The sequence below is a fragment of the Sapajus apella genome, unplaced genomic scaffold (assembly GCF_009761245.1).
Source record: "Sapajus apella isolate SASKATOON/1434 unplaced genomic scaffold, GSC_monkey_1.0 scaffold45, whole genome shotgun sequence".
Lineage (NCBI taxonomy): Eukaryota > Metazoa > Chordata > Mammalia > Primates > Cebidae > Sapajus > Sapajus apella.
This window is the reverse complement of record NW_022436985.1, coordinates 17,813,329-17,838,116: the sequence shown is the minus strand read 5'-3', so window position 1 is coordinate 17,838,116 and position 24,788 is coordinate 17,813,329. Positions and strand designations below refer to the sequence as shown.

The following is a 24,788-nucleotide window of genomic DNA, read 5'->3' as shown; positions in this document are numbered from 1 at the left end:
GCAATGGCGCGATCTCGGCTCACTGCAACCTCCGCCTCCTGGGGTTCAGGCAATTCTCCTGCCTCAGCCTCCTGAGTAGCTGGGATTACAGGCATGCACCACCATGCCCAGCTAATTTTTTGTATTTTTAGTAGAGACGGGGTTTCATCATGTTGACCAGGATGGTCTCGATCTCTTGACCTCGTGATCCACCCGCCTCGGTCTCCCAAAGTGCTGGGATTACAGGCATGGGCCACCACGCCTGGCTCCATTATATTTTTAAAAGCAGAGATCCATTTTAAAGATCTTTTGAAGAGAAATGAAGATAAAGGATTGCCTAAATACACATCCTCCTCAGACTCTAATCTTAAGTCTCTTAAATCTAAAACTTAGTTTCCCCATTTTAAACTAGATATATGGTTCCTTTCAATCATTCATTTGGGAAATAATTTTGGAGCACCTGCTCTGTGTAAGTACCAGTCGTGGGAGAAGGGCAATGAGTAAGCACAAGCCCTGCCACTGACGTATCAAGCTGGTAAGAAAGGCACAGAAGCCTGTTTTCATACAGTTGAAAAACACTGAATCAAATCATGTCAACTTCCAAGGACTTCCTGTTTCACTCAGAAGAAAAGCTCAGGTCCTTACAATGACTACACACAGTTACAAGATCTGCCCTGCTCCTGCCATTCTTTCCTCTTTATCCCAAGACTTCCACTCTCCCTGACTACCTCCACTCCAGCACACTGTCTGGCTTGCTCTTCTTTAAACTTGCCAGAGACAGTCACCTGAGGCTTTGCTTTAGCTGTCCCTCTGCGTGGAGCACACTTCTCTTAGATAGTCTGCAGGGCTCCCTCCCTTACCTTCAAGTCTTTACTCAAAGCCTTCCTTCTTAGTGATAATCACCTTGACCCCTTCTTAGCTGTTACAGCTTGCTCCTTTCCCCTCATCACTGACACACCAATGATGCTTTTTCTGAAATCTTTCCACTCTTAAGCCACCTTGAGTCATATTACCCTCTGAGAAGGAGTAAGACCTTGAAAGTCTTCTTTAAAGCACACAACCTATACATCCCAGATGAATACGTGAAAATCATGCATTGTTACAGGATAGGAACAAAGACCTGTTTTCCTGCTTGCATGGAAGAAAAGAGGAAAAAGATAGCTTGGAGGTGTCGAATAGGAAGAAGGATGAGGAAAGAATGCCACTTCAGTGAGCTAAACACCGAGAAACTACAAACCACAAATATTTGTAATTTCAACCACATCCTCTGGGACCAGAAAACCAGCAAACTGCAACATCCACAAAACCTACAAATTGCAACATGTGCTAGAAATAGGAGGGAAAAAAATCCTCCCCAAAAAGCACAAACACAAAAACAAAAACCCTAGCTATTTTCAAAATGGAAGTAGGTATTGGCAATGACTTACTCAAGGAGTTAAAAAGTGACCCAAGGTCCTTTTCTCTGCAACATTGTCTTAAAATGAGAAGTACAACTACCTCTATACAGGTAACACTGAATTGCTTTGTTTTGTTTTGTTTTGTTTTCTGTTGGAAAGGTGTCTCCTGAATTAATAGATCAAAATATAAAACCATGAAACTGTGAGATGTGAGAAGACGTTTAGGTTTAGTCTTTGGTCTTTTGGAGGGCAGGAATTCTTTTTTTGCCTTGATTTATATAGTTTTTACAAAATATGCTAAGAAATAATAGCCACGTGTTCAGTCCTGTTTAGTGCTTCCTGTTTCCATGAATAATAATATAATATTGAAACTTTCTATAAATCCACAAAATTAAATAAAAGAAAGAAAATGTCTACTGAATGGAGTTTATCTGCATTTAGGAAATGCAAATCAATAATCCCAACTAAAATATACATTCAATGTGGTTACAAACTAAGCTAGTATCAAGCTATCAAAATCAACTTTCTTATTCAGAAAGCAGCAACATTTTAAATGAACAAAATAATGAAGTCCCATATTAAGATACAATAATTTGATTTCAAACCATGACACATGCCTTACATACTAAAATCTAACCTTCCTAAAAGAAAACATAATTTCTATATTTAATGTTTTAAGAAAAAAAGTACTTCATTTGTAAATTATTCTCTTACCTTATTTTGATTTCGAATTCTATAAATATCAAAATCAAATGCATACTACCTTAAAGTTCTTGTAAAAGGGAGCTCAACATAAAAAAAGCAATGCCACCCCAAATCAATTCTATACAAAATTTTTCCTTGTAATGGTCTCCAGTGTTATTGTTTGCAACTCCTTTATTGTAGTATGCAACATCACCAAGGATCCATAGATTATTTCTGGATAGGATTACTTTTAAAAGGTAACCTTCATGCAAACTTTTACTTACACATTCTGTGGCTGTGACAAGTAATGAGCTTGAGATGACAGATTTTCCTCCATTAAAGCTCACTGAAACATCAAGAGTTCTGAAAAAGAAATGAAGAAACAATAATTACATATAAATTTAAAACCAGAGGAGTAGTAGATTTTGATTTCCTTATGTAATTAATTCAAAACCAAACAGAAAACATACTTAAATAGTAAGGGTCTCAAACTCCTGACCTGAAGTGATCCACCCACCTCAGCCTCCCAAAGCTGGGATTACAGGCGTGAGCTACGGTGCCCGGCCTGGTCAACATGGTGAAACCCCATCTCTAGTAAAAATACAAAAATTGGCCAGGCGTGGTGGCCGGTGCCTGTAATCTCAGCTACTCTGGAGGCCCACGCAGAAGAGTTGCTGGAACTCAGGAGGCAGAGGTGGCCGTAAGCCGAGATCACGCCATTACACTCCAGCCGGGGCCACAACAGCGAGACTCAGTCTCAAAAAAAAAAAAAAAAAAAAAGAGTAAGAGTCACAGCTTTCGGTAAATTACGCCAGCTTTCTTCTTCCTTATTTCTAGTCCTTACTTACCAGTCAGAGGCAAACTTGTTAAATGATCTATGATCCTTTACAAAGTAGTAACTGAAATAGTGACATTAAGAAATTTCTCAATTCAGAAAAATGCCGAGGTTCGCAAAAACCTACAAGGGGCCGAGCGCTGTGGCTCACGCCTGTAATCCCAGCTCTTTGGGAGGCCAAGGTGGGCAGATCATGAGGTCAAGAGAATGAGATCATCCTGGCCAACATGGTGAAACGCTGTCTCTACCAAAAAATACAAAGATGAGCTGGGCATGGTGGCACGCTCCGGTAGTCCCAGCTACTGGGGAGGCTGAGGCAGGAGAATTGCTTGAACCCGGGAGGCAGAGGCTGCAGCGAGCCGAGATTGCGCCACTGCACTTCAGCCTGGCGCCTGACGACAAAGCAAGACTCTGTCTCAAAAAAAGGAAAGAAAGAAAAGGAAAAAAGAAAAGCTTTAGATCCCATAGATCCATTTGGCCTATTTTCCTGCCTCTAGATATTACTATTAAGAATATAAAACCGGAAGCAATAAACCAGTCAAAAATAAAATATAAAAAAGTGAATATGAAAGACAGCAACAAAGTGAAGAAAAAAGAAAGATTTATTTGCAGGTATTTGTTGTAGATGGTCCCAAGATATTAAAATATCCCAACAAACATACAAAGAAGAGACAATAACTTTTGTCCCTGGCTAAGAAATATTAGATTAAAATATAGTTCTTATTTTGAAAATATGATTTCAAATTATAAAACAAGTAATAATTATTAAAATTTCATTGATTTAGATTGATTATTTGGGATTAGCCTAGAGTTAGAAACTTTTCATAAAAAAAAAAAATCTAAAATTAGATATCAAAGGGAAAAAAATGGCAAGGGGGTTTTTAAGGAAAGAGCTCTTTTCCAAAGCTGTTTACAAAGTGTATTATCATATAATTGATTTGGAAACCAATCAAAGCCGTCCATCCATAGGCCAGGCATGGTGTGGTTCATGCCCATAATCCCAGACTTTGGAAGGCTGAGGTGGGAGAATTGCATGAATCCGGGAGTTTCAGACCAGCTTCAGTAACACCATGAGATGACCATCCCTACAAAAAAATCAAAATCAAAATAATTAGCCTGGCACGGTGACATGTGCCTGTAGGCCCAGCTACTCAGGAAGCTGTGGCAGGAGGATGGCTTGAGTCTGGGAGGCCCAGGCTGCAGTTATCCCTGACTGAGCCACTGCACTCCAGCATCAGCAACACAGTGAGACTCTGCCTCAAAAAAAAAAAGCAAAAACAAAAAGCAAAACAAAACTATCAGAAACAATCTCAAGCTGTTGACAGAAAGGGGAGATGAGAAATATTGGCATTTTACCTGCATTATCTATTTTAACCCTTCACAATAGCCCTTGAAGTAAATAGTAGTTCCACAGTTTTAAAGATGGGGGCCAGGAGGTCCAGAAATGTTAATTACCCTGCCCAAAGTAATAAAGCTAGAACTCTAACTTTGAACTCTTTTCCTCATACCACAGAGGCTTGATAAAAGGCTTAAATCAAAGTCCTTAATGTGTTTCTTTTCTCAAAGTGTTATTTGGTTTGGATTCATACAATAAAGTTACTGGGAAAGATACTACTGGCAAAGTTCAAGCTAAATTCAATCAAAATACAGAAATACCCTTATTAAAATATTTCTTTGTAAGTATTTACTTAAAAGCATGTTGTTTAAAAAGATGGTTTAGCTAAATCCATAAAAGAATGAGAATTTTGGATGTTTACATAAAATTAACTATACTTCTGAACTATTCCAACACAGAAGGCTAAATGGCCTATTAAGAAATAAAACTTAGACCTAATTGCTCATTCTGCATAAATGAGTGACTTGTTTTGTTTTTTTAATGACTAAGCATAATCAAATAAAAAAAATCATCTTCCCTAGTTCCTAATTCCTCTACTTTAAAGCATGTAACCAGAATCATCTGACATGTTGGCATGGTTTTATGTTTTGGAAAGATTATTTTGATTCACAGTAATAGGTGATTCTTGCAGGCACTCTTACTGATTCAAATTTAAGAGATCAGTAGACATTGTCTGAAGTTGTTTATAATCTGGCAGTTAAAATTCACCAGAAACAAACAAGTTCTCTAATTAATGAAGAAAACATTCAAACTTTTAATGCTTAACAAAATGAAATGAGAACAGAAGATATATTGAGAACAGAAGATATATTTTAAAACAAAGTTTACTCTTTCCTAAAGTAGAAATGCAGGCTGATGTGATCTTGTAGCTGACCAAAATAACTGCATTCTCTGAAAATCTCAGACTAGTATAATGTGGCTGGTGTAAAAAAAAAAAAAAAAAAAAAAAAAAAAAAAAACTGAGTTAAGTCTTCACAGATATAGAAATCCAATTGATGATATATGATATATGGAATCAAAACAAAAAAAATCTTTCTCTTTTTGAGAGAAGTAGTAGCAGAGTGATAAAAATATATCCATAAACACCACTCATAATTACAGGCATTTGTTTTCTTACTAAGAGCCAGACACATTAATTCATCTCATTTAATTCTCACAGCAACCTACTGAGGTCAGCACTAGCATCATCTCCATTTTCCACATGAAGAAACAAGCTTAAAAAGGTGACTAGCCCAAATACTGGACTTCACTGACTCTGTAGTCAAAATGCTTTCACTTCTGCAACATACTACTTTAATCCTCCACATGTATTTTAGGGTCTTATATTTAAATTTCTCTCATTAGCATGAGTTTCATTTCAACCTTCCAGTCTTTTACAACATGTACATACTTCTCATGGTTAACCTGAATGGCATTTACTATATGCTAAAACAATATATTTATTTGTAAATATATATATTTACGAACATATATGTGTGTATTTATAGAAAGATGTATTTTTTCTGTGGAAACTTTTCAGAAGCATTGCAAATATGAGAAACACAGTTACATCTGCTTTTAAACTTTGCTACTTCTTTAGAAAATCATTTTTTAAATTATTGGTACGGTGTTGGCACCATCATTAATCTGGTGCCTTTGCCCAAAGCTATACTATTCCTTTTCTATTCCCAAAGGAGAAAGCCAACCAAACCAAATTCTGTGAGCTTTCTTTGCCCCAAGACTCCATTATATGTATTTAACGTCTTTTGTCATACTTTATGTCATTTCTGTTAGCATCTATAGATTGTTATTCTTTTTCCTATATAATTTCTACTTCTGGTGAGTATGTTTCTGACAGTGTAAGGTATACTAAGAGAGTATAAGTTTTAATACCTTTTGCTTTCTTATGGGCAAAAATGTATTAAAACAATGTCTTTACTTAATTGCAAATATATATGGGAGGCAAGAGGAGAGTTTATTATTTATTTATCCCAAGGATCAAATAAAATTGAAAAAGGAGATTTTGGCAAATCTGGAGTCCTGAGTTTGAACCCTCCCCACTCTATTTTTAATCTTCTATTTATCAATCTGTAAAATGGGGAGAATTGTACCTATTTCAAAGTTGTTTTGAGGAGAAGAGCTTGGTAAAATAATATACATAAAATGTACAACACAAGCCTAGGACACGACAAGTACTCCACAAATTACTGTTAACATCTGGTTATTTGTCTAATGGATTATTTAAAATATCAAGGTTTTTTTAATAAACCTTTTAGATCCAAGCTAAAAAGCAATATATATATAACAGCAATAAAATCATTATGTAATTTTTTTGTTTAATTTAATGAATTTCTATTCTACTTACTGCCATATAAAAATATTATAAGCTAAATTGTTCAAAAAATGTCTACTATATAATGTTATGCAGTTTCATGTAAAAAAATGTTCAATGCTATATTCTTCCTGTTATGAAACATGACCTTGATTAAATCCAACATTATAGCTATGCTGAACTGTGTGCTAAACCTCAGGCCTAAAATCACACTCCAAATTGGTTTAGGAATATTTGCCAATAAAATCACTCAATCAGTCACTCACTTTATTACTAGTTAATTAAACAAGTATTTATTAATTGATCATAATAGCAATGATAATTGGGCTGTACTTGGTAACAGGGTTTCTGTAACAAATAATACAAATTATGATGTAAGCCCCATGAACAATTACAAAAGAATGTGATAGTAATAAAATAGGTCTAAGCACAGGAGTTCTAGAGGGCCATATGGGAGACACAACATACTTGGCCTTGGTATGGGGGCATGAGCAAACTTTTCCTGTAGGAAGTCAACTATAGGATGAGGCTTAAAGACTGGTCGGAAATTAGGAAATTAGATTAGAAAGGAGTCCATGCAGTTGGAGCACTCTGACAGGGTGGAAGGCAAGAAAGGGACAGGGACAGACAAGAAACTAAAAGTGATTCAGTACTCCAGCAATAAAAGAGGGTGAGAGTAAGAATGAAATGGTTCCAGGCTGAAAAGGGGAGCAGAGGAAAGATCATCAAGTCCCTGGATGCCATCTTCAGACATCTGGAATTCGTCTTAAGAGTTTTAAGCTTGGTAGAAACATAGTTAGAAATGTGTTTTACAAATATCACTCTTGTTACAGTGTAAGGCAGGGGTCTGAAGAATAAATTTTAAAAGTAGAAAGACCAGTTAAGAAAGTCTCAGTGTATTTGAAATAAGTACCAAAGTAGAATTGAACTAAAATAGTGGCAATGAGGTTAGCGTGAAAACAAAAACCGAGACATATTAGGAGTTAGAATAAAAAGGACATGGACATTTATTGGATGTAGGAGGTGAGGAAGAAGAAAAAAAGATGACCTCAAAGTTTCTGTCTTACACAAGTAGGTGGGCAGTCTTGCATAGGAACACAAAAAGAGCAAATTTGAACAGAAGGATTTGAGTTTAATTTGGGACCTCCAAGTTTAAGGTGCCTACAGAAATTCCAAGTGACTTTGTAGCCATTTGGACAGCAGACTTAAAGCTAAGAAAAAGATCTTGCTTGGAAATTTGGAGCTCATCAGGAAGAAAAAGGGAGCCACAGAAAAGGTGAGTTTATAAGTCAAGTATCCTCCAGCCATGATAAAAACTGAGGATGTGCCAGGCACTGTGGCTCACGCCTGTAATTCCAGCACTTTGGGAGGCCAAGGTGGGTGGATGGCTTGAACCCAGGAGTTTGAGACCAACCTGGGAAATATGATGAAACTCTGTCTCCACAAAAAGTACAGAAAATTAGCAGGGCATGGTAGTACATGCCCGTGGTCTCAGATACTTGGACGCTAAGGTAGGAGGATCACCTGTGCCAGGAAGGTCAAAAGTGCAGTGAGTCAGATCATGCCACTGCACTCTAGCCTGGGTGACAGTGAGACCTCTTCTTAAAGACCAAAAAACAAACAAACAAACAAAAACCCGAAAGTGAAGAGACTGTAAAAAGAAAAGCAGTCTAAAGTGATATCTGAGGAGAAAGAGGAGAAACAGGGTAAGAATATGAAGTCACAAAAGACAAGGGAAAACCTTCTGGGACAAACGCGGCTCACAATGCAGATAATACAGGGTGGTAAAGGAAGATAATGCTGAGAAATGGCAACACGTTCAACTTAATTTTCTACAAATTGGTTCTACATTGTTTAATATTTCTTACAAATATCTTAATCTATGCTTGGCTCCATCCTTAGAATATGTTTTTTTCAAAATATAAACATAGAAGAAAGCTTAACAACTCAATGTAACAAAAAGATTGTTTGAAGTACACTTTCATGTCAACTAACAATTAATAGTAATAAAATTAAATTCAAATATACTAAAGTCGTTCCACTGAAAAATTATTAAGTAGTACTATGATACATAATTAAGTAAATAAAACTCAATAAGCACTAATAGTCACATACTTGTATTTAATGTCTAAAGATGCATGACTGTTCTAAAACAGTAGAATGGCTCAGTGCCATATGTCAAAGCTACTCTGATCTGAGAAATGTTATACTCCATGAATTATGATTGACATTTCAATCCACAGTAACCAATTTGCAAAGTATTCATTTTCTTCTGACTGTATGCAGATCCAATAAAAGGTTGTCATTTTATGATCCATTAAAAAGGATGAAAAAAATTAAATGAAATTGTGAAAGACATTTGCTGGAAGTAATAAATAATTTACCTCCAATTTGTACATACTGAAAATTAAACTGGCAACTACTCAAAAAGTTATTAAAATTATGGTGACTTAAGATATTTTGAAATCAAGTGCTACTATTTAATGCTCTGTAGTGCTTTTTAAAAGATAGCTTTATGTATGATAAAGATTTGAAGTTGGAAGATAAGATTCCATATTCATGAATAGTTTAAAGGTACCACTTCTAATGCTGAGTTTATATGTAAATTAATGTTTTGACTAAGGCTACTTTCTTAAAAGAGGCTAAAAGATTTTTTAATTAAGTGACTTATTTTAGTATATCTCAATATGTGTATATAGCTAAAACAAAAATTGTAGTTAGCAAGATTTCTAGATTTCAGAAGAAAAAAACTATATTCAGAGATTTACTGGACATCACAGGAAAAGCTGTATTATAAGCATTCTGAGGATTGCACTAAAAACTACCACTTTCTATTTGCTGTGTATATTTTAATAACATTCTAAAAAGACACTTAAAAAACAATCAATCTAGTGCCTAAATCTATCAAATTTAGTGCTTTCATCCAAAAATTTCAAGTGTCTTAGTGATAAGGTTTGGTTCTGTGTACCCACCCAAACCTCATCTTGAATTGTAATTTCCACGTGTCAAGGGAGGAACCTGATAGGAGGTGACTGGATTATGGGGGTGGTTCCCCCATGCTGTTCTCATGATGGTGAGTGAGTCTCAAGATCTGATGGTTTTAAAAGTAGCAATTTTCAGTAAAGTCTCAGGATACAAAATCAATGTGCAAAAATCACAAGCATTCCTATACACCAATAACAGACTTAAAGACAGGCAAATCAAGAATGAACTGCCATTCACAATTGCTACAAAGAGAATAAAATACCTAGGAATACAACTAACAAGGAACGTAAAGGACCTCTTCAAGGAGAACTACAAGCCACTGCTCAACGAAATAAGAGAGGACACAAACAGATGGAGAAACATTCCATGTTCATAATTAGGAAGAATCAATATCATGAAAATGGCCATACTGCCCAAAGTAATTTACAGATTCAATGCTATCCCCATCAAGCTACCAATGACCTTCTTTGCAGAACTGGAAAAAAACACCTTAAACTTCATATGGAACCAAAAGAGAGCCCGCATAGCCAAGTCAATTCTAAGCAAAAAGAACAAAGCAGGAGGCATCACACTACCGGATTTCAAACTATACTACAAGGCTACAGTAATCAAAACAGCATGGTACCGATACCAAAACAGAGATATAGACCAATGGAACAGAACAGAGACCTCGGAAGCAAAACAACATATCTACAATCATCTGATCTTTGACAAACCGGACAAAAACAAGCAATAGGGAAAGGATTCCCTGTTTAATAAATGGTGTTGGGAAAACTGGCTAGCCATGTGCAGAAAGCAGAAACTGGATTCCTTCTTGACACCTTACACTAAAATTAACTCCAGATAGATTAAAGCCCTAAACATAAAACCTAACACCATAACATAACACCATAAAAACCCTAGAAGAAAGTCTAAGCAAAACCATTCAGGACATAGGCATAGGCAAGGACTTCATGACCAAAACACCAAAAGCACTTGTAACAAAAGCCAAAATAGACAAATCGGACCTAATCAAACTCCACAGCTTCTGCACGGCAAAAGAAACAGTCATTAGAGTGAATCAGCAACCAACAGAATGGGAAAAAATTTTTGCAGTCTACCCATCTGACAAAGGGCTGATATCCAGAATTTACAAAGAACTAAAACAGATCTACAAGAAAAAAACAAACAAGCCCATTCAAAAGTGGGCAAAGGATATGAACAGACACTTTACTAAAGAAGACATACATGAGGCCAACAAACATGAAAAAATGCTCATCATCACTGGTCATTAGAGAAATGCAAATCAAAACTACATTGAGATACCATCTCACGCCAGTTAAAATGACGATCATTAAAATATCTGGAGACAACAAATGCTGGAGAGGATGTGGAGAAATGGGAACACTTTTACACTGTTGGTGGGAGTATAAATTAGTTCAACCATTGTGGAAGACAGTGTGGTGCTTCCTCAAGGACCTAAAAATAGAAATTCCATTTGACCCAGCAATCCCACTACTGGGTATATATCCAAAGGATTATAAATCGTTCTGCTATAAGGACACATGCACACAAATGTTCACTGCAGCACTGTTTACAATAGCAAAGACCTGGAACCAACCCAAATGCCCATAGATGGTAGACTGGACAGGGAAAATGTGGCATATATACACCATGGAATATTATGCAGCCATCAAAACCGATGAGTTCATGTCCTTTGTAGGGACATGGATGAACCTGGAAACCATCATTCTCAGCAAACTGACACAAGGGCAGAAAATCAAACACCGCATGTTCTCACTCATAGGCGGGTGTTGAACAATAACAACACATGGACACAGGGAGGGTAGCAATATACACTGGGGTCTGTTGGGGGGAAATAGGGGAGGGACAGCAGGGGGTGTGAAGTTGGGGAGAGATAGCATGGGGAGAAATGCCAGATATAGGTGAAGGGGAGGAAGGCGGCAAATCAAACTGCCACGTGTGTACCTACGCAACAATCTTGCATGTTCTTCACGTGTACCCCAAAACCTAAAGTGCAATAAAAAAAAAGTAACAATTTTTTCTGTGCTTGCAATTCTCTCTCCTGCCACCACATGAAGAAGTTCCTTGCTTCTCCTTAGCCTTCTGCCACGACTGTAAGTTTCCTGAGGTTTCCCCAGTCATATAACACTGTGAGTCAATTATCCTTTATAAATTACCCCGTCTCAGCAGTTCTTTATAGCAGTGTGAGAATGGGCTAATACATTTAGTAATAATAAAAAGCTCTGATCATATAAAATTTAGAAGCAGGTATATAAAAGAATTTAAGTATATATTTCAGGAATATCCTCTACATCATCATATAGATGTCCATCTTTAAATACTTTCCATATAAAAACTAAATTATTCTAAATTTTAGAAAGTTCTTCCTTACATTGATCGGAAATGTCCTTCCCCTTAACTCCCACCCTTTTTCTCCTTTATTTGTAGCAATAAAGAATAAGTCAAATCTGTCATGTGACAGATCTTCCAGTGTCTTGAGAGTTAATGCATCATATCTGAAAAGTATCTTTTTCTAGTATTTTAAATTGTATCCTATTTAACATTTCCATACTTGGTGACATCTTATTAGCCACTCCTCCATGTGTTCATATACTAAAAGACATTGCCAGAACTGTATATAATACTTAGGATGAAGAGGCAATGCAGATCAGTGAACTTATCACATTGATAGATATAATCTGAAAACAGTGCACTATGTGAAGGAAAAGAGAAATGTTCCACCAAGGAAGTGTGGGGTAGAGAAACAGTGAGACAGAGAGAGTCCTTAGCTTTAACACATAACTGTTTATATTCAAAATATATTCATCTCATCATGGGTTATATTGTTAATATTCAAAATAAACACATACTGTTTACAGTCAAAATAAAGACATAACTAATGTCTTGATATCCATGATTTTTCAAAAAAAATGAAATCTCATTTCTCACAAGAAACAAAAGGAATAATGTGGCTGTGTCACCTGCTACTAACATAAGAGAATTAGGGATTGTATAGACATGAATACACATACAGATGTAATTGTGTTTTTAGAAAGAACAGAAACTGCAGTAATAGCAAAATTTATCTAACCAAGAAAGAGAAATAGAATTAATACAATTTTATTCCAGGCAAAATAGATTAGGCTTAATATTTTTTTAAATGTTGAAGAAAATAAAAAGATTCTATTATGAAGCCAGGCTCTAACCTCAACTCTGCCACACTGTTGATTTCAATGATCCTTCAGTTTTCCTTGAAATTTTCCACATACAGTGATGTCCCACCACTTCTTACTCAAAACACTCTGTCAAGTGTCTTCCCACACTGCCTTTTAAGAGAACTAATACTATCAGTTTCATCTGATTTAGATATTTATTTCATATTTGCCAGAAGATTCTGGCCAATGTTTTTGAAAGCACATTTAACTATACCATATGCCTCCTTAAATCATCTCTATCAAACTGCAGGATAAGGCTCTGGTTCATTCTGTTCTGTTTTTCTTTCTTCACAATGTGTTTATGTATATTTACCCAATTTGTTCTGGTCTTCTTGCCAAATTACAGGTTTGAGATCTCAACTATTGCAGAACAGCTGTGCTATTGTTGATGTCTCACAAAACAAGGGTCAGAGAATAAGCCCATCTTGCAAGTACTTGTAATACTTGCACATTAAACTGTGAGGTTAGTGCCCTGGATTAGGGAACATTCAAGAAATGTCAGACAATTCATCCTATTCAAACTTAAGACAATTTGGCACAAAGGAACTACTTTTAGAAATAAATTCCTAAATAATCTGCAGATTGTTCTTGATAAAACAGTTTGTTTAATCATATACCATTTTAAAAGTAAGCTGTATTCAATGAAAGAAATAGAAAACAACAACCTCACTGCTATGACCATTCTTTCTGTTTAAATACTAAGAGTTTGTACATCTTAGCTGAAATATCTATATCAAATAAAGAAATTTAATAAATATAGATCTCTGTATTTATCAAACAGATATATCAAAAAAAGTTATTCAAAGACCCATCTGAACAATGGTATATCTGGATAGGATTTGCTCAGATAACTTTAACTTTTGTTACTGCATAACATCAAGTTCCAAATGATGAACTATGTCCTAGCTACTAGGCTACATTCTTAGTCCCCCATCTCCCATATGCTCTTTTAAACCAAAATCCACTAGCCCTACGCTTTTAAAAGAATAATCCTCAAACAAAGTGCAATTCATGAAATAGCATAAAGATAAGAAAAGAACTGATAGAGCAGGCTAATGAGATGAGGCACATGCCCATGGATCCAGCTCTGAGACTGTGCATCTGGCTTTGAGGCTGTCTGTCTAGGGTTACTTCACCAGCATCTTGTTAATTATTTAAGTGAGAGAACAAGGGGAACTATCACCACATCTGTCACCCTCACACAGGAAAAACCTTCATTCATTGTTGGGCCAGATGTGTTTATTTGAAACATAGACTAACTAGCTACTTAATGGGTTTGAATCCTTAGCCAAAAGCTAATTAGGCAAACATATTAAGCATCAGTCACCTTACAAGGCTAAACTGTTTCAATTGTGTTGATTTCAATCCAATCTCATAAGAGAGCTCATCACCTATAAAAGTATCTGAAGAAAATTCAAGGCAAAGGAAAGGTCCAAATTACTTGCAACATACTCAGTAAAATAAATAATGATGTCCCCAAATACTCAGTACATTAACAAAATCTAAAGCTTTGCTTCAATAGTATCATATACTTGATCTAGGAAAGGAAGGCAAAAGTAATTCATTTAGACAGATCTCTGTCCCAAAACATTCTCAGTTTGCTTGTAGGTGAAATATTAATGTCAAAATCTAAATGAATGATGATTTCTCATGTCTGATATTTATTATGCTATGTGTGATTTAAAAATGTATCTCCTGGGTATTTAACCTATCTACAAATAATTAAAGTGTATCACTAGCCTGGATGGTATTCTCTTCAAAAGAAGACTGTGCCCAAAGGCAAATTCTACAGAAAACAAAATCAGTGCCTGGGATGAAACACGCATAATGCATTTTACAACTACTTCAGAGAAGAAAGTAAGTTACCTTCCTTAACTAGTCTCTATTATTAAAAAGCCAATATTTTTCTTTGCTACTTTAAATAGTATGGCACCCCAAAATAAAATTCTGACCATTTTCCTCCATCCTAGTACAGGTACCTGATCTCAGCAATCAAATTACCTCTTTCAGATCTTTATGTTAACTGGTAAACAAAAATATTTGAGAAAAATTCATTCATCCTTTTATCCACCAAATATTTAGTAAATCTACTATGAGTCAGGCCTTGTGTTAAGTGCTAGTAATACAATGAGAAACAAGATTAAACTTATCCTAGCAGGAAATAGAAATGCAATAACAGACAAACAATTGGCTCTGGAGTAAAAATAAAATGTGGAAAAGGTATAGAGGTCATAGACCCAAAAGAGGAAGACTGCATGATTAAATAGGGTGATCAAAAAAGGGTTTACTGTGAAGGTGACATTTGAACTAGACTTAAAGAAAGAATTTAAGCACTCCGTTGACATACAGTGTTGGTAAATCATAAGTTAGGATTTTTTTTTACTTAGACTACCTTCACATACAGTTCTAGACCAGGGAAAGAGCAACCCAAGCAGAGGCAACAAGAAGTATAAAAGTACAGGAGCAGGAGTGCGCAGGTATGGTCAAGAACAGCAAAGAGACCAGTGTGACCGTAACTGAGTAGAAAGAGCAAATAGAAGATGAAGTCTGAGAGGGAGTGAGAGGCCAGACCCTACAGAACCTGGTATAGTATTACACTGATTAGGCTTTCACTCGGAGTGGGGCAAAGACCTCATCACGGAGAATCTTAAGTGAAGAGATGAATAAACTGATTGATTTTCACAAGATCACTCTTGTGAAGAATGGAAACAGAGGGACAAGTTGAGAGATTCATAATCCAAGCAAGAGATGACAGTAGCTTGGTCTAGAATGGTAGCCGTAGGGATAGAAAACAGAAGTTGGATTTTGGATAAATTTTAAAATTGGAGCTGAGAAGATTTGTTGATAGACTAGGTCTAAGAGACAAAGAAATCAATAATGACTCAAAAGTTTTTAACCTGAACAACAAAAATGATGGAGCTGCCAATGACTAAAATGGAAAACACAGCTTCGGAGGCAGATTGGGGAAATACTCAGGAGGAGCAACCTGAAATTACAGATTCAACCAAACAAAACTAAACTTCAAGTCAATAGATGTATCATGGCTAATTCAGACATGATTACTCAGAAAGCCATTGAGTCCTATGGTATGCTTGGGGTTAAGATGGCTCCACAAGAAACTGACTTGCCTCAAATTCCAATACCAATTTAATTTAGCCATAGGCATGTTGTCAATAACATAGATTATTATGTAATACAGAAAATGAAAGATACTCTTAGTTTTGTAAGCTATCTTGTGCAGCATCTTTCAATCTATTTAAAATAGAAAAGCTGATACTGTTCCAATTTACTTGCATAACCAAAGGTGACGTGCAATAGATATCTTGAATATTTAAGTATCCACAAAAGATGAATGTTCAAGTCAGCTTAAAAATGCTAGAATGATTTTCTTAGTTTCCACAGAAGAAAATATAATCTTTAGTCTCTAACTACTAATCCAGATTTTGGATTGTGGCCTTGTATATGTAATTTTTCCCTGCTTTCATTATAAGATCTATATAAAGAGAGCCTAGAAAACTGTATCCCATTAACTATCTTAAACATGCTCTACTGCTGGGCTAGAGAATATCTGAACTATTTGTAATCATTTGCTTCAACATAGAACTCAAAAAAAATCACAAATGGGAATACTAAATTACCAGTAGAATTATTTGTATATAAACAATTCAAATAAGACTCCTTCATCCAAACTAAATATATTTTTCTTTTTAACAGCTATTGTGATTTTTTTGGCCACATGAAAGGAGATAAGAATATAGACCCTAACAGAAATGGGACATAAATTAAAGCACAAGTTAATACAAATGTACAAGTATTTCCTAGTCCAAGGTGTGCCTTTTTTAAGCCATATTCTTACTTATCTTTAATCGCAGTATTTATTAAATACTATAATAATTATTGAAAATCTCACTTTTGAACTGTGTGTGCACATGCATGTTTGTGTGTGCATGTGTGTGTGTTTAAAATAATGTTTATGGTTCTGATTATTTACAGGTTCTAATAATAGTTCTCAAACCCATCCAGATAAATATTTATAGAGCCTTTTAATCAATATTTAAGAAACTAGATAAAACACATTTTAGCATTTTCAACCTACTAAGAGTATAGCTGAAATACTAACTTGCTTGCCTAATACTAAGTGGCTTGCCCAGGGCTTACTGTTTAATGCTCACTCTATATATCAAAAAAAGATAGAATAAAACCACCAATGTATTTGTCACCATTTTCTAATAATTATACACTAAAAATGTTATAAAAATTGTTTTAAATTAAGTACTTACTCTCCAGCTTTATTCAGGATAGGTGCAGGACAAAGCATAGAATTAAGCTGTACACTTACTGGTTTTACACCTAGAAAATAAAATGCCACTGAATTAATAAAGGGTTTTATGCATCTCATACAGTTTCATTAATAATATGAACAGCATGCTTCAATCAGAGTTCAAATGTGGAATACTGGGTATATTAACATAAAAAAACTAAAGAAAGAGAAGAAAAAGGGAATGAAAAATGGAAAGAGATTATATGCTCCATTGACATACAGTGTTGGTAAATCATAAGTTAGGATTATTTTGATGTAGACTAAGTTCATATACCATTCTAGAGTCTGTAAAATATATTTTTCTCTTAAATGTTTTAAATATCTCAGATTTTTATAAATAAATGCTCTATATTCCTTAAAAACACACTTAAGATGAAGGAAGATGAAAGTTATATGTCCAAAGGAAAATAAACTTATTTCATGAGTTTAATAAAACATTTGTGTTTACAGTAAATAAATGCATTTTATGAAGCTGCATACTTAAATTGCCCTTGCAACTTTAATAATATATAAGAAAAATAATTTAGGCTAGAAATATTCAGAGAAGTTACTTAGTCAAATTGATCATTCTAGAATGTAAAAGAGAAAAATACCAATTTCATTTATTTGAGAGTTTAATAAACTTAATCTTATGAAGCTAAACATGAAATACATTTATTTTATAATGAACTCAAATATGTAATCAGAAAAAGCTAGGCAAAGCTAATGCTTAGATACAAATTACTACTAAATAAAAATAAAATTATCCTGTCCTACTCAATTGTGGAACCTACTATGAAGAGATTTTGTAAATTTTTGCCTTACTAAAATTGTGATCTTAATAGAAAAGAGAGGAATGAATTATGACATTTACCATGCTGAGATCCCCACCACTTTAATTCAATTAACACCCATTGAATAGTTACTTTGTATATGGCCAAAGCTGTGCTACTTGGAGTGTTTACACTCAGATAAACAGCAAAATAGCAGATGAATCTAAAAAAATAACTGTACCAGAGTTTACAAAGTTATAGATTCTTTCTTACAATATAAATTTTGAAGGGCAATATAATCATCAGTAAAGAAAAACATTTATATAGATACTCAAAATGCTCTATTTAAGAAGGAGGTTTTTCAGAATGAAAATAAAAACGTACTCTTTGGTTTTTGAGAAGTCAAGCATAGTGAAAATTAAAACTCAATTCCGTAAATATGAAAATTATCAACGAACACTATGCTGGGTGAGAATTTGAGATGAAATAATCTATAAGGCAATACAAGACAAAGACTATCTTCAATAAACTAATAAATTGTTGGGAAATTAGATAAAGAAAACAAGTGACAAAAAATAAGGCAATGGGTAGGAGAAAAGCTGGAGATGATTACATTTTAAGGTAAGTGTGACAAGAAATAAGCCTAGGGAAAGAAGCAATTAAATCATGTGGTTGGTGCAGTAGGTACAGAGTACAGTCAGGGAAAGTGGGTTCAAATAACAGCTCTGTCCCTTATTAGTTGTTTCACCATACACAAGTAATTTTATTCTTTCAGCCAACATCTGTTCAAGGAGGGTAGTTAGGACAGGGTCCAGCATTTATTAAGTTCTAAACAAATATTGCTATTATTAAATAACTAATAAATAATTATCACTACTATTTGTATTATTCAGACTTCATTTCTTTCTTCTTTGATTAAAAAATATGTCACAGTTGGTTATAGTTGGAGAAAAAAAAGAAAACACTTGTTGCTGATATGCTGTGCAGAGATTAAGGCAACACGAGATTACTGGGGACCTACTCTTTGTATATGTTTCATTTACAGTGTAGGTGCAGAGGACACTGCCATTCCGACTCCCCAACATGAATCCTCTTCCACTCAAGACAATCTGAAATTCTTCTAGAAGTAAAAGAAAAAATAAACATTTTAATCACTGCTTTACCAAAAAAAGACAAGCTGAAATGAAAGTATTAAGGTACATAGAATAACTCTTCATACTATTCAGTTAACTAATAGCAATGAAGACATAGCTCTATATTTCCAACTGGGCTGGCTTTCTTAGACCCTCTAGGTAAATGTAGTGAAGGTATCATTCACTGCCATATGGGGATGCATTATTTTATTTTCTAAACAAAGTGTTTCTCAACAGTGACCAAAGTATTAGAATGGAAGCATTAACAGTCATTCCCAGACAGATACTACACAAATCTCCTCAATTTCTATCCTTAGGAAAATATCAGAAAAAAAACTTTGTTTTTCCCTACTCTCAGGTATTAAGGTTTGGGAATGTAAATAAAACTAATTAATTACGTATGTTCTTTAGTTTTTAGAAAAGACGTATGTAGTACTTTCTTTAATCTATGCCTGTCCCATACAGAATTCTTCTTGAACTACTTCCTCAGTTTACTAATCCTGATTCATTTTCTATTTCAAACCTATAAATCATCAAAAGATTATGTATTTTGGATTACTAATAATTGATGGACGTCACAAAAGTTAATTTAACCTACTGTGCCATTATTTATAGTAGAAGCAAGCACTAAAAAACATTAGAAGGTGACAGAATAGGCTGGAAGGAAAGTTAACTGATCAAATATCTTGACAGACAATGAATGTTTACTGCTAACCTTCAAGACAGTATATTAACTGTTTTAATAGTGATTAACTCTTGTTTAAAAGGTCAATTGAAGGGCGGGCGCAGTGGCTCAAGCCTGTAATCCCAGCACTTTGGGAGGCTGAGGCGGGTGGATCACGAGGTCAAGAGATCGAGACCATCCTGGTCAACATGGTGAAACCCCGTCTCTACTAAAAATACAAAAACATTAGCTGGGCATGGTGGCGCGTGCCTGTAATCCCAGCTACTCAGGAGGCTGAGGCAGGAGAATTGCCTGAACCCAGGAGGCGGAGGTTGCGGTGAGCCGAGATACTCCAGCCTGGGTAACAAGAGCGAAACTCCGTCTCAAAAAAAAAAAAAAAAAAAAAGGTCAATTGAAGCACAAATAAAATTTTAAATAGTTTATTTGAGCAGATGATTCTTGAACTAGACAGATCCAAATCACAATTGGTTTGGTAGCTCTACCAAGAGAATGCAAGGGGGAGGCTTTTACAGTACCAACACGGAAGTAAAGCAAAGAAAATACTTGACAAGTTACAGTCAGACAGTTGCCTTATTTGGTCTATCCCAGTAGAAAGTCCCTGGTTATATGTTTGTTGATTGTTTTTGACTGGTTGCATTTAAATTCTATTTTTCTTAATATAAGCATTTATAAGAAATAGTTCAAATATAGTTTCAATTATATTTGTAAATCAAGTAAGGTTAAGCTTACTTGGGAGGCCGAAGTGTTTTTTCCTGCTTGGGACTTCTTCAGGCCTGTTCTCCATTTTAATGTAACATTACTAATCCTACAAAACTTCTCATATCTAACATAATACAACAGGTATAATATACTCATTAACTATGCAAGAAACTACTGCCAACCCACTTTTCATTTGGTGTGTTATGAAAGGAATTTTACTTGCAAGCTAAAATAAGGTGCAGGTAAAACTTAAAATGTGATTCAGTAAGAGTATGGACATTAAAGTCAGACAAATAAGGATCAAACAAGATAATTACTAGCAGCAAGTACTGAATGTGTGTCTGCCTCAGCTTCCCCATCTGTAAATCAGGGATGTATAAAACTTTCATATAGTGTTGTTATAAGGATTAGGTAAAATTATAAATGCAAAGAACCAAGTATATACTCAGTACAAAATAGAAGTTTAATAAATAATAGCTACTATTTTAATATTATTTTTCCATTGATTTTTCTTTGTTATCTCTAGAAATGTATTAACCTCTGCTTTTAGGAACGATAATCCTACCCTGGGATGGTCAGATGCACTACTTCCCTTAAATATCTCCACACTCATTCATTAGGGAATCTAGAAAATGCAGAGTGTGCAACCATACACAACAGGCTGGGAGGCTCTGTGGTAAATTACACAACACATTTTCTCCCCCACCAGACCCAATATTTTTCCTTTTTAAAGTAAAGTCAGGTTAAAATGAACTGTAGGTCAGACTTGAAAAAGAAATAAAATAGGCCAGAGAGAATCACACTCTGTCTGGGCAAGGATGGCTGGGAGGTGTGAAAACCTGAGTATGTGCTTAGCACCAGCTGATGAAGCCACCTGCTTCCTTCCTGCCATCCGTCCATAAGCTGGCAGATTCTGTACTTTGGTCAGGTCATCAAAGCACGGAGCTCAAAGTCTACATATACCTGATTGTCTGCATAATCAGACAAAAGAAACAATTTCATATTTTATTTTATTTGCCATAGAAAAGGTCTCAAACGTGAACTAAATATACAGAAGATTCTAAAAGCCTGTCACACAATATGCTCATTATTTAAAATAACATTCCAATCTTAAAAATTTGAATTTAAAATAGAAATATTTCAAGGAATTATTTAAAAATTCTTACACAAAAAGATGCCAAAAAAGTTAATTTTGCTATTCTTTTTCCAACATGAGTTTCATATCATATATTTTAGCTAGAAAAAAATACAATTTCTTATATGGTATTTTTAAATTCTAAACACTTACCCCCCACACAGACACTTGAGGGCCACAATTCTAGAATTTCAGTACATGACTGAGCTAGTATCTAAAAAGAAAAGGAAAAAAAAGATTATCAAGCTATAGATCTAAATTATAATGTGAAGTAAATTATAAGATTACTAATAACCTTGAGGTTTTCTCCATACTTCAATAGATGGCAGAGAAAATCTATTAACTCTAGCATGTACAGCTACCAACTTCTTAGGAAACTTCTGCACTGTATTTTAGAGTATATTTTTAGATTATGTACCGTAGGATCCTAATTTGATTAAAGTAAATTCAGAGAGGCAGAGGAAAAGTTAGTGTTGTCTCAAAGTCTGGTAGCCTTTGGTATGAACAGATAACCAAAATCTCCTGCTGCCATAAAAATCTATGTTGTCCTTCCCAATCAAGTGAAAACAAGATAACAAATCAGACCTCGTGTTTAGTACTGCTGTTATGTTTTCTATTAACAAGTTCAATATAATATCAATAAAAAAGCACTTCTGACTGGGCGCAGTGGCTCATGTCTATAATCTCAACACTTTGGGAAGCTGAGGCAGGGGGATCACTTGCAGTCAGGAGTTTGAGGTCAGCCTGGTCAACATGGTGAAACCCATCTCTACTAAAAATACAAATAAAGAGCCAGGCATGGTGGCTCGCGCCTGTAACCCCAGCTACTCATTACGGTGAGGTAGGAGAATCGCTTGAATCCGTGAAGCAGAAGGTTGCAGTGAGCTGAGATTGCGCCACTTCACTCCAGCCTGGGTGACACAACAAGCTTCCATCTCACAAATAAATAAAAAATAAAATAAAATCTAAAAAGCACTTCTCTTTATTGGACAGTGGTATTTCTATTCCATTTCTCAGGCTTAATTCCCTCTTATGCATAAAAAATTACAACTGCAGAACATAGACTCCTTATATGAGCCAGTATTATTCTCAAAAACACAGACTGTACTCAAGCATTCCTATTCAAGGCACAAGGCTACAAATGGAAAACAATGATGAAATAAGCTGCTCCTAATGGACAATAATCCTGTCTTTATTTTTAGAACTGCTCTGCACTATATTATCAAAGTCAGACAAATTCCAGATGATCTCTGGAATTGCTTTCTTGACATTCCTTTCTTGACGCAAGTTGAAGACAGATGCTGTACAGCAGTTTCTAGCATCTCAGCATCTCCTGTTCATAACTAGAACAGTAAGGAAGGATTGTAGCAGGAAATAGACACGCTTTTTGTGCTTTCTTTAATAACAGCGAAAATATAAGTTCTCAGCCCCTAAAATCAACTGTGTCAGATCATGGAACTTTGTTGCTGAATATACCTCTCTGAAAAGAGGGAATCATTTGTACTTTTTAAGATGATTTTCCAAGAAACTCAACTTTTCACACAGTGATTGAGATTTTGTGATTAGGAAACAAACCTGATAAAATTTTATATCTGAGAAACTACAGATGAGTTCTATTCAAATCCAGAAAGGACCAAAGAGATTCCATAGGCACTCAAAGACCTTTCTGTACCCAAATACCTCCTCCTGGTCTGCTACTTTATCTGCAATAACTAACATTCATTCCTATGGATTCAAGAATTAAGAACCCTTGTTAAAGGTTAATGTGTCCCCTTAGAAGGATGGTAACTCAAATCACTAACATCTTTAAAAATTTGGACATAATTCAGATAACAAGACTCTGAAGGAAATATAATAGAAAATTTTTGCAAAGGAATATGGAGCTAAAAACGTTCCAACTAACAAAAATGGGCATTATAGCTGTAGCCTTGGCCAATCTGAGATAACAGCGACAACAGTGAAACATCAAAATGAAAGGTCAAAGGAAAACACAAAACTCCCAAATCTATTTTGTCTGCTATCAGCCCTGAAAGAATTTATCTTAAATCATATCTTATTAAGGAGACTAACGGCATCATTCAGTTTACAATCTCTTTATTAGATATTTAACCATAGCTTTATCAACATTACTGAAAAAATATTTCAAGTACCCAGGAAAATTATGAGATATTTAAAGATTACATCCACTGGCAATAGAAACCATTATTCTACAATTGCTTAGAATAAAGTAAATCAAAAAATTACAAAAGGATTTTCTAAAGATCATGTTCAAAAAATATGCAACCAGAATGACCTCAGTGAATTGGTTACAATACATTTTTCTCTCTTCTACCAGTACTGACCATAACTCAATCAGATTTTACAATATTTAAGATAATTGTGCAAATGTTGACTTGATATTTTAATTTGATCCAATGCATCAAAACATTTCTAAATAAATAAGAGTTCCAATAGCAAGATAAAATGAGCAATTCTCCTAAGGAGATCTCCTTAAAGCTGAAAAATAAACACCTTCAATGACTGTTGACAATCTACATCTTTGAAGCCAGGCCCTGTATATCCCCTATGAGGTATTTTAAAGAAGAGATTCAGGGTGATTCAGCAATTTATGTTATATTAAAGTCTGATATTAATGAAATCAAGTTAAATTAAGCAGAGTTTAAGGATAGCTAATGTTGGATATGTCCTGCAGTAAACAGTATAACACATATTTGTTAATAATATATTTACATTAGTTTAATATTTTATATTAATAAAATGTTTTTCTAAAAATAAAATAATTGAATGGAAAAATGACTCAGGTAACACATTCATTGAAAAGCATGCAGTCAGAGCACAAGTCATAACATTGGTATCACTATCTAACATCATCTAATTGAATTTCCATGGTATGCGCTCCTCTCTGAAGTTTGTTTTATTAAAAAAAAATATCTTGGGACTTTAAATTATATTATTTGAGTGTATAACTCACCTCTTCTACTAGAAAAAAACTTTTTGAGGAAAGAAATGAGATTGCATTATACTATACAGCACATTCAGGGCTTCACACATTGTTCTATGCCTGGAGTACAACCAATAAATGCTTAAAGAATAAATATTGAATCCAAGATGGCCGTTTAGGAACAGCTCAGGATTGCAGCTCCCTGTGAAAGCGCAGAGGGTGAGTGGACGCCGCGTTTTTATTGCCCACAGACTAGGAAATTCCCGGGCAGAGGAGCTCCACGGTCGCCAGCGCGGCTGTTTCGGCCAGCGCGGCTG

The 24,788-nt window shown here is 35.0% G+C and overlaps 1 protein-coding gene across 1 annotated transcript in view; it reads right to left on the bottom strand.

The window, feature by feature from the left end:
- ANTXR2 (ANTXR cell adhesion molecule 2) overlaps positions 1-24,788 on the bottom strand; it is a 165,918-nt gene that overhangs the window by 97,150 nt on the left and 43,980 nt on the right. The window contains exons 8-11 of the mRNA XM_032239821.1: positions 21,684-21,744; positions 18,900-18,998; positions 17,086-17,155; positions 2,345-2,423 (exon numbers count right to left, since the gene is read on the bottom strand). Of these exons, the coding sequence (XP_032095712.1) occupies positions 2,345-2,423; positions 17,086-17,155; positions 18,900-18,998; positions 21,684-21,744 (309 nt within the window). The remainder of the gene's footprint in view (positions 1-2,344; positions 2,424-17,085; positions 17,156-18,899; positions 18,999-21,683; positions 21,745-24,788) is intronic.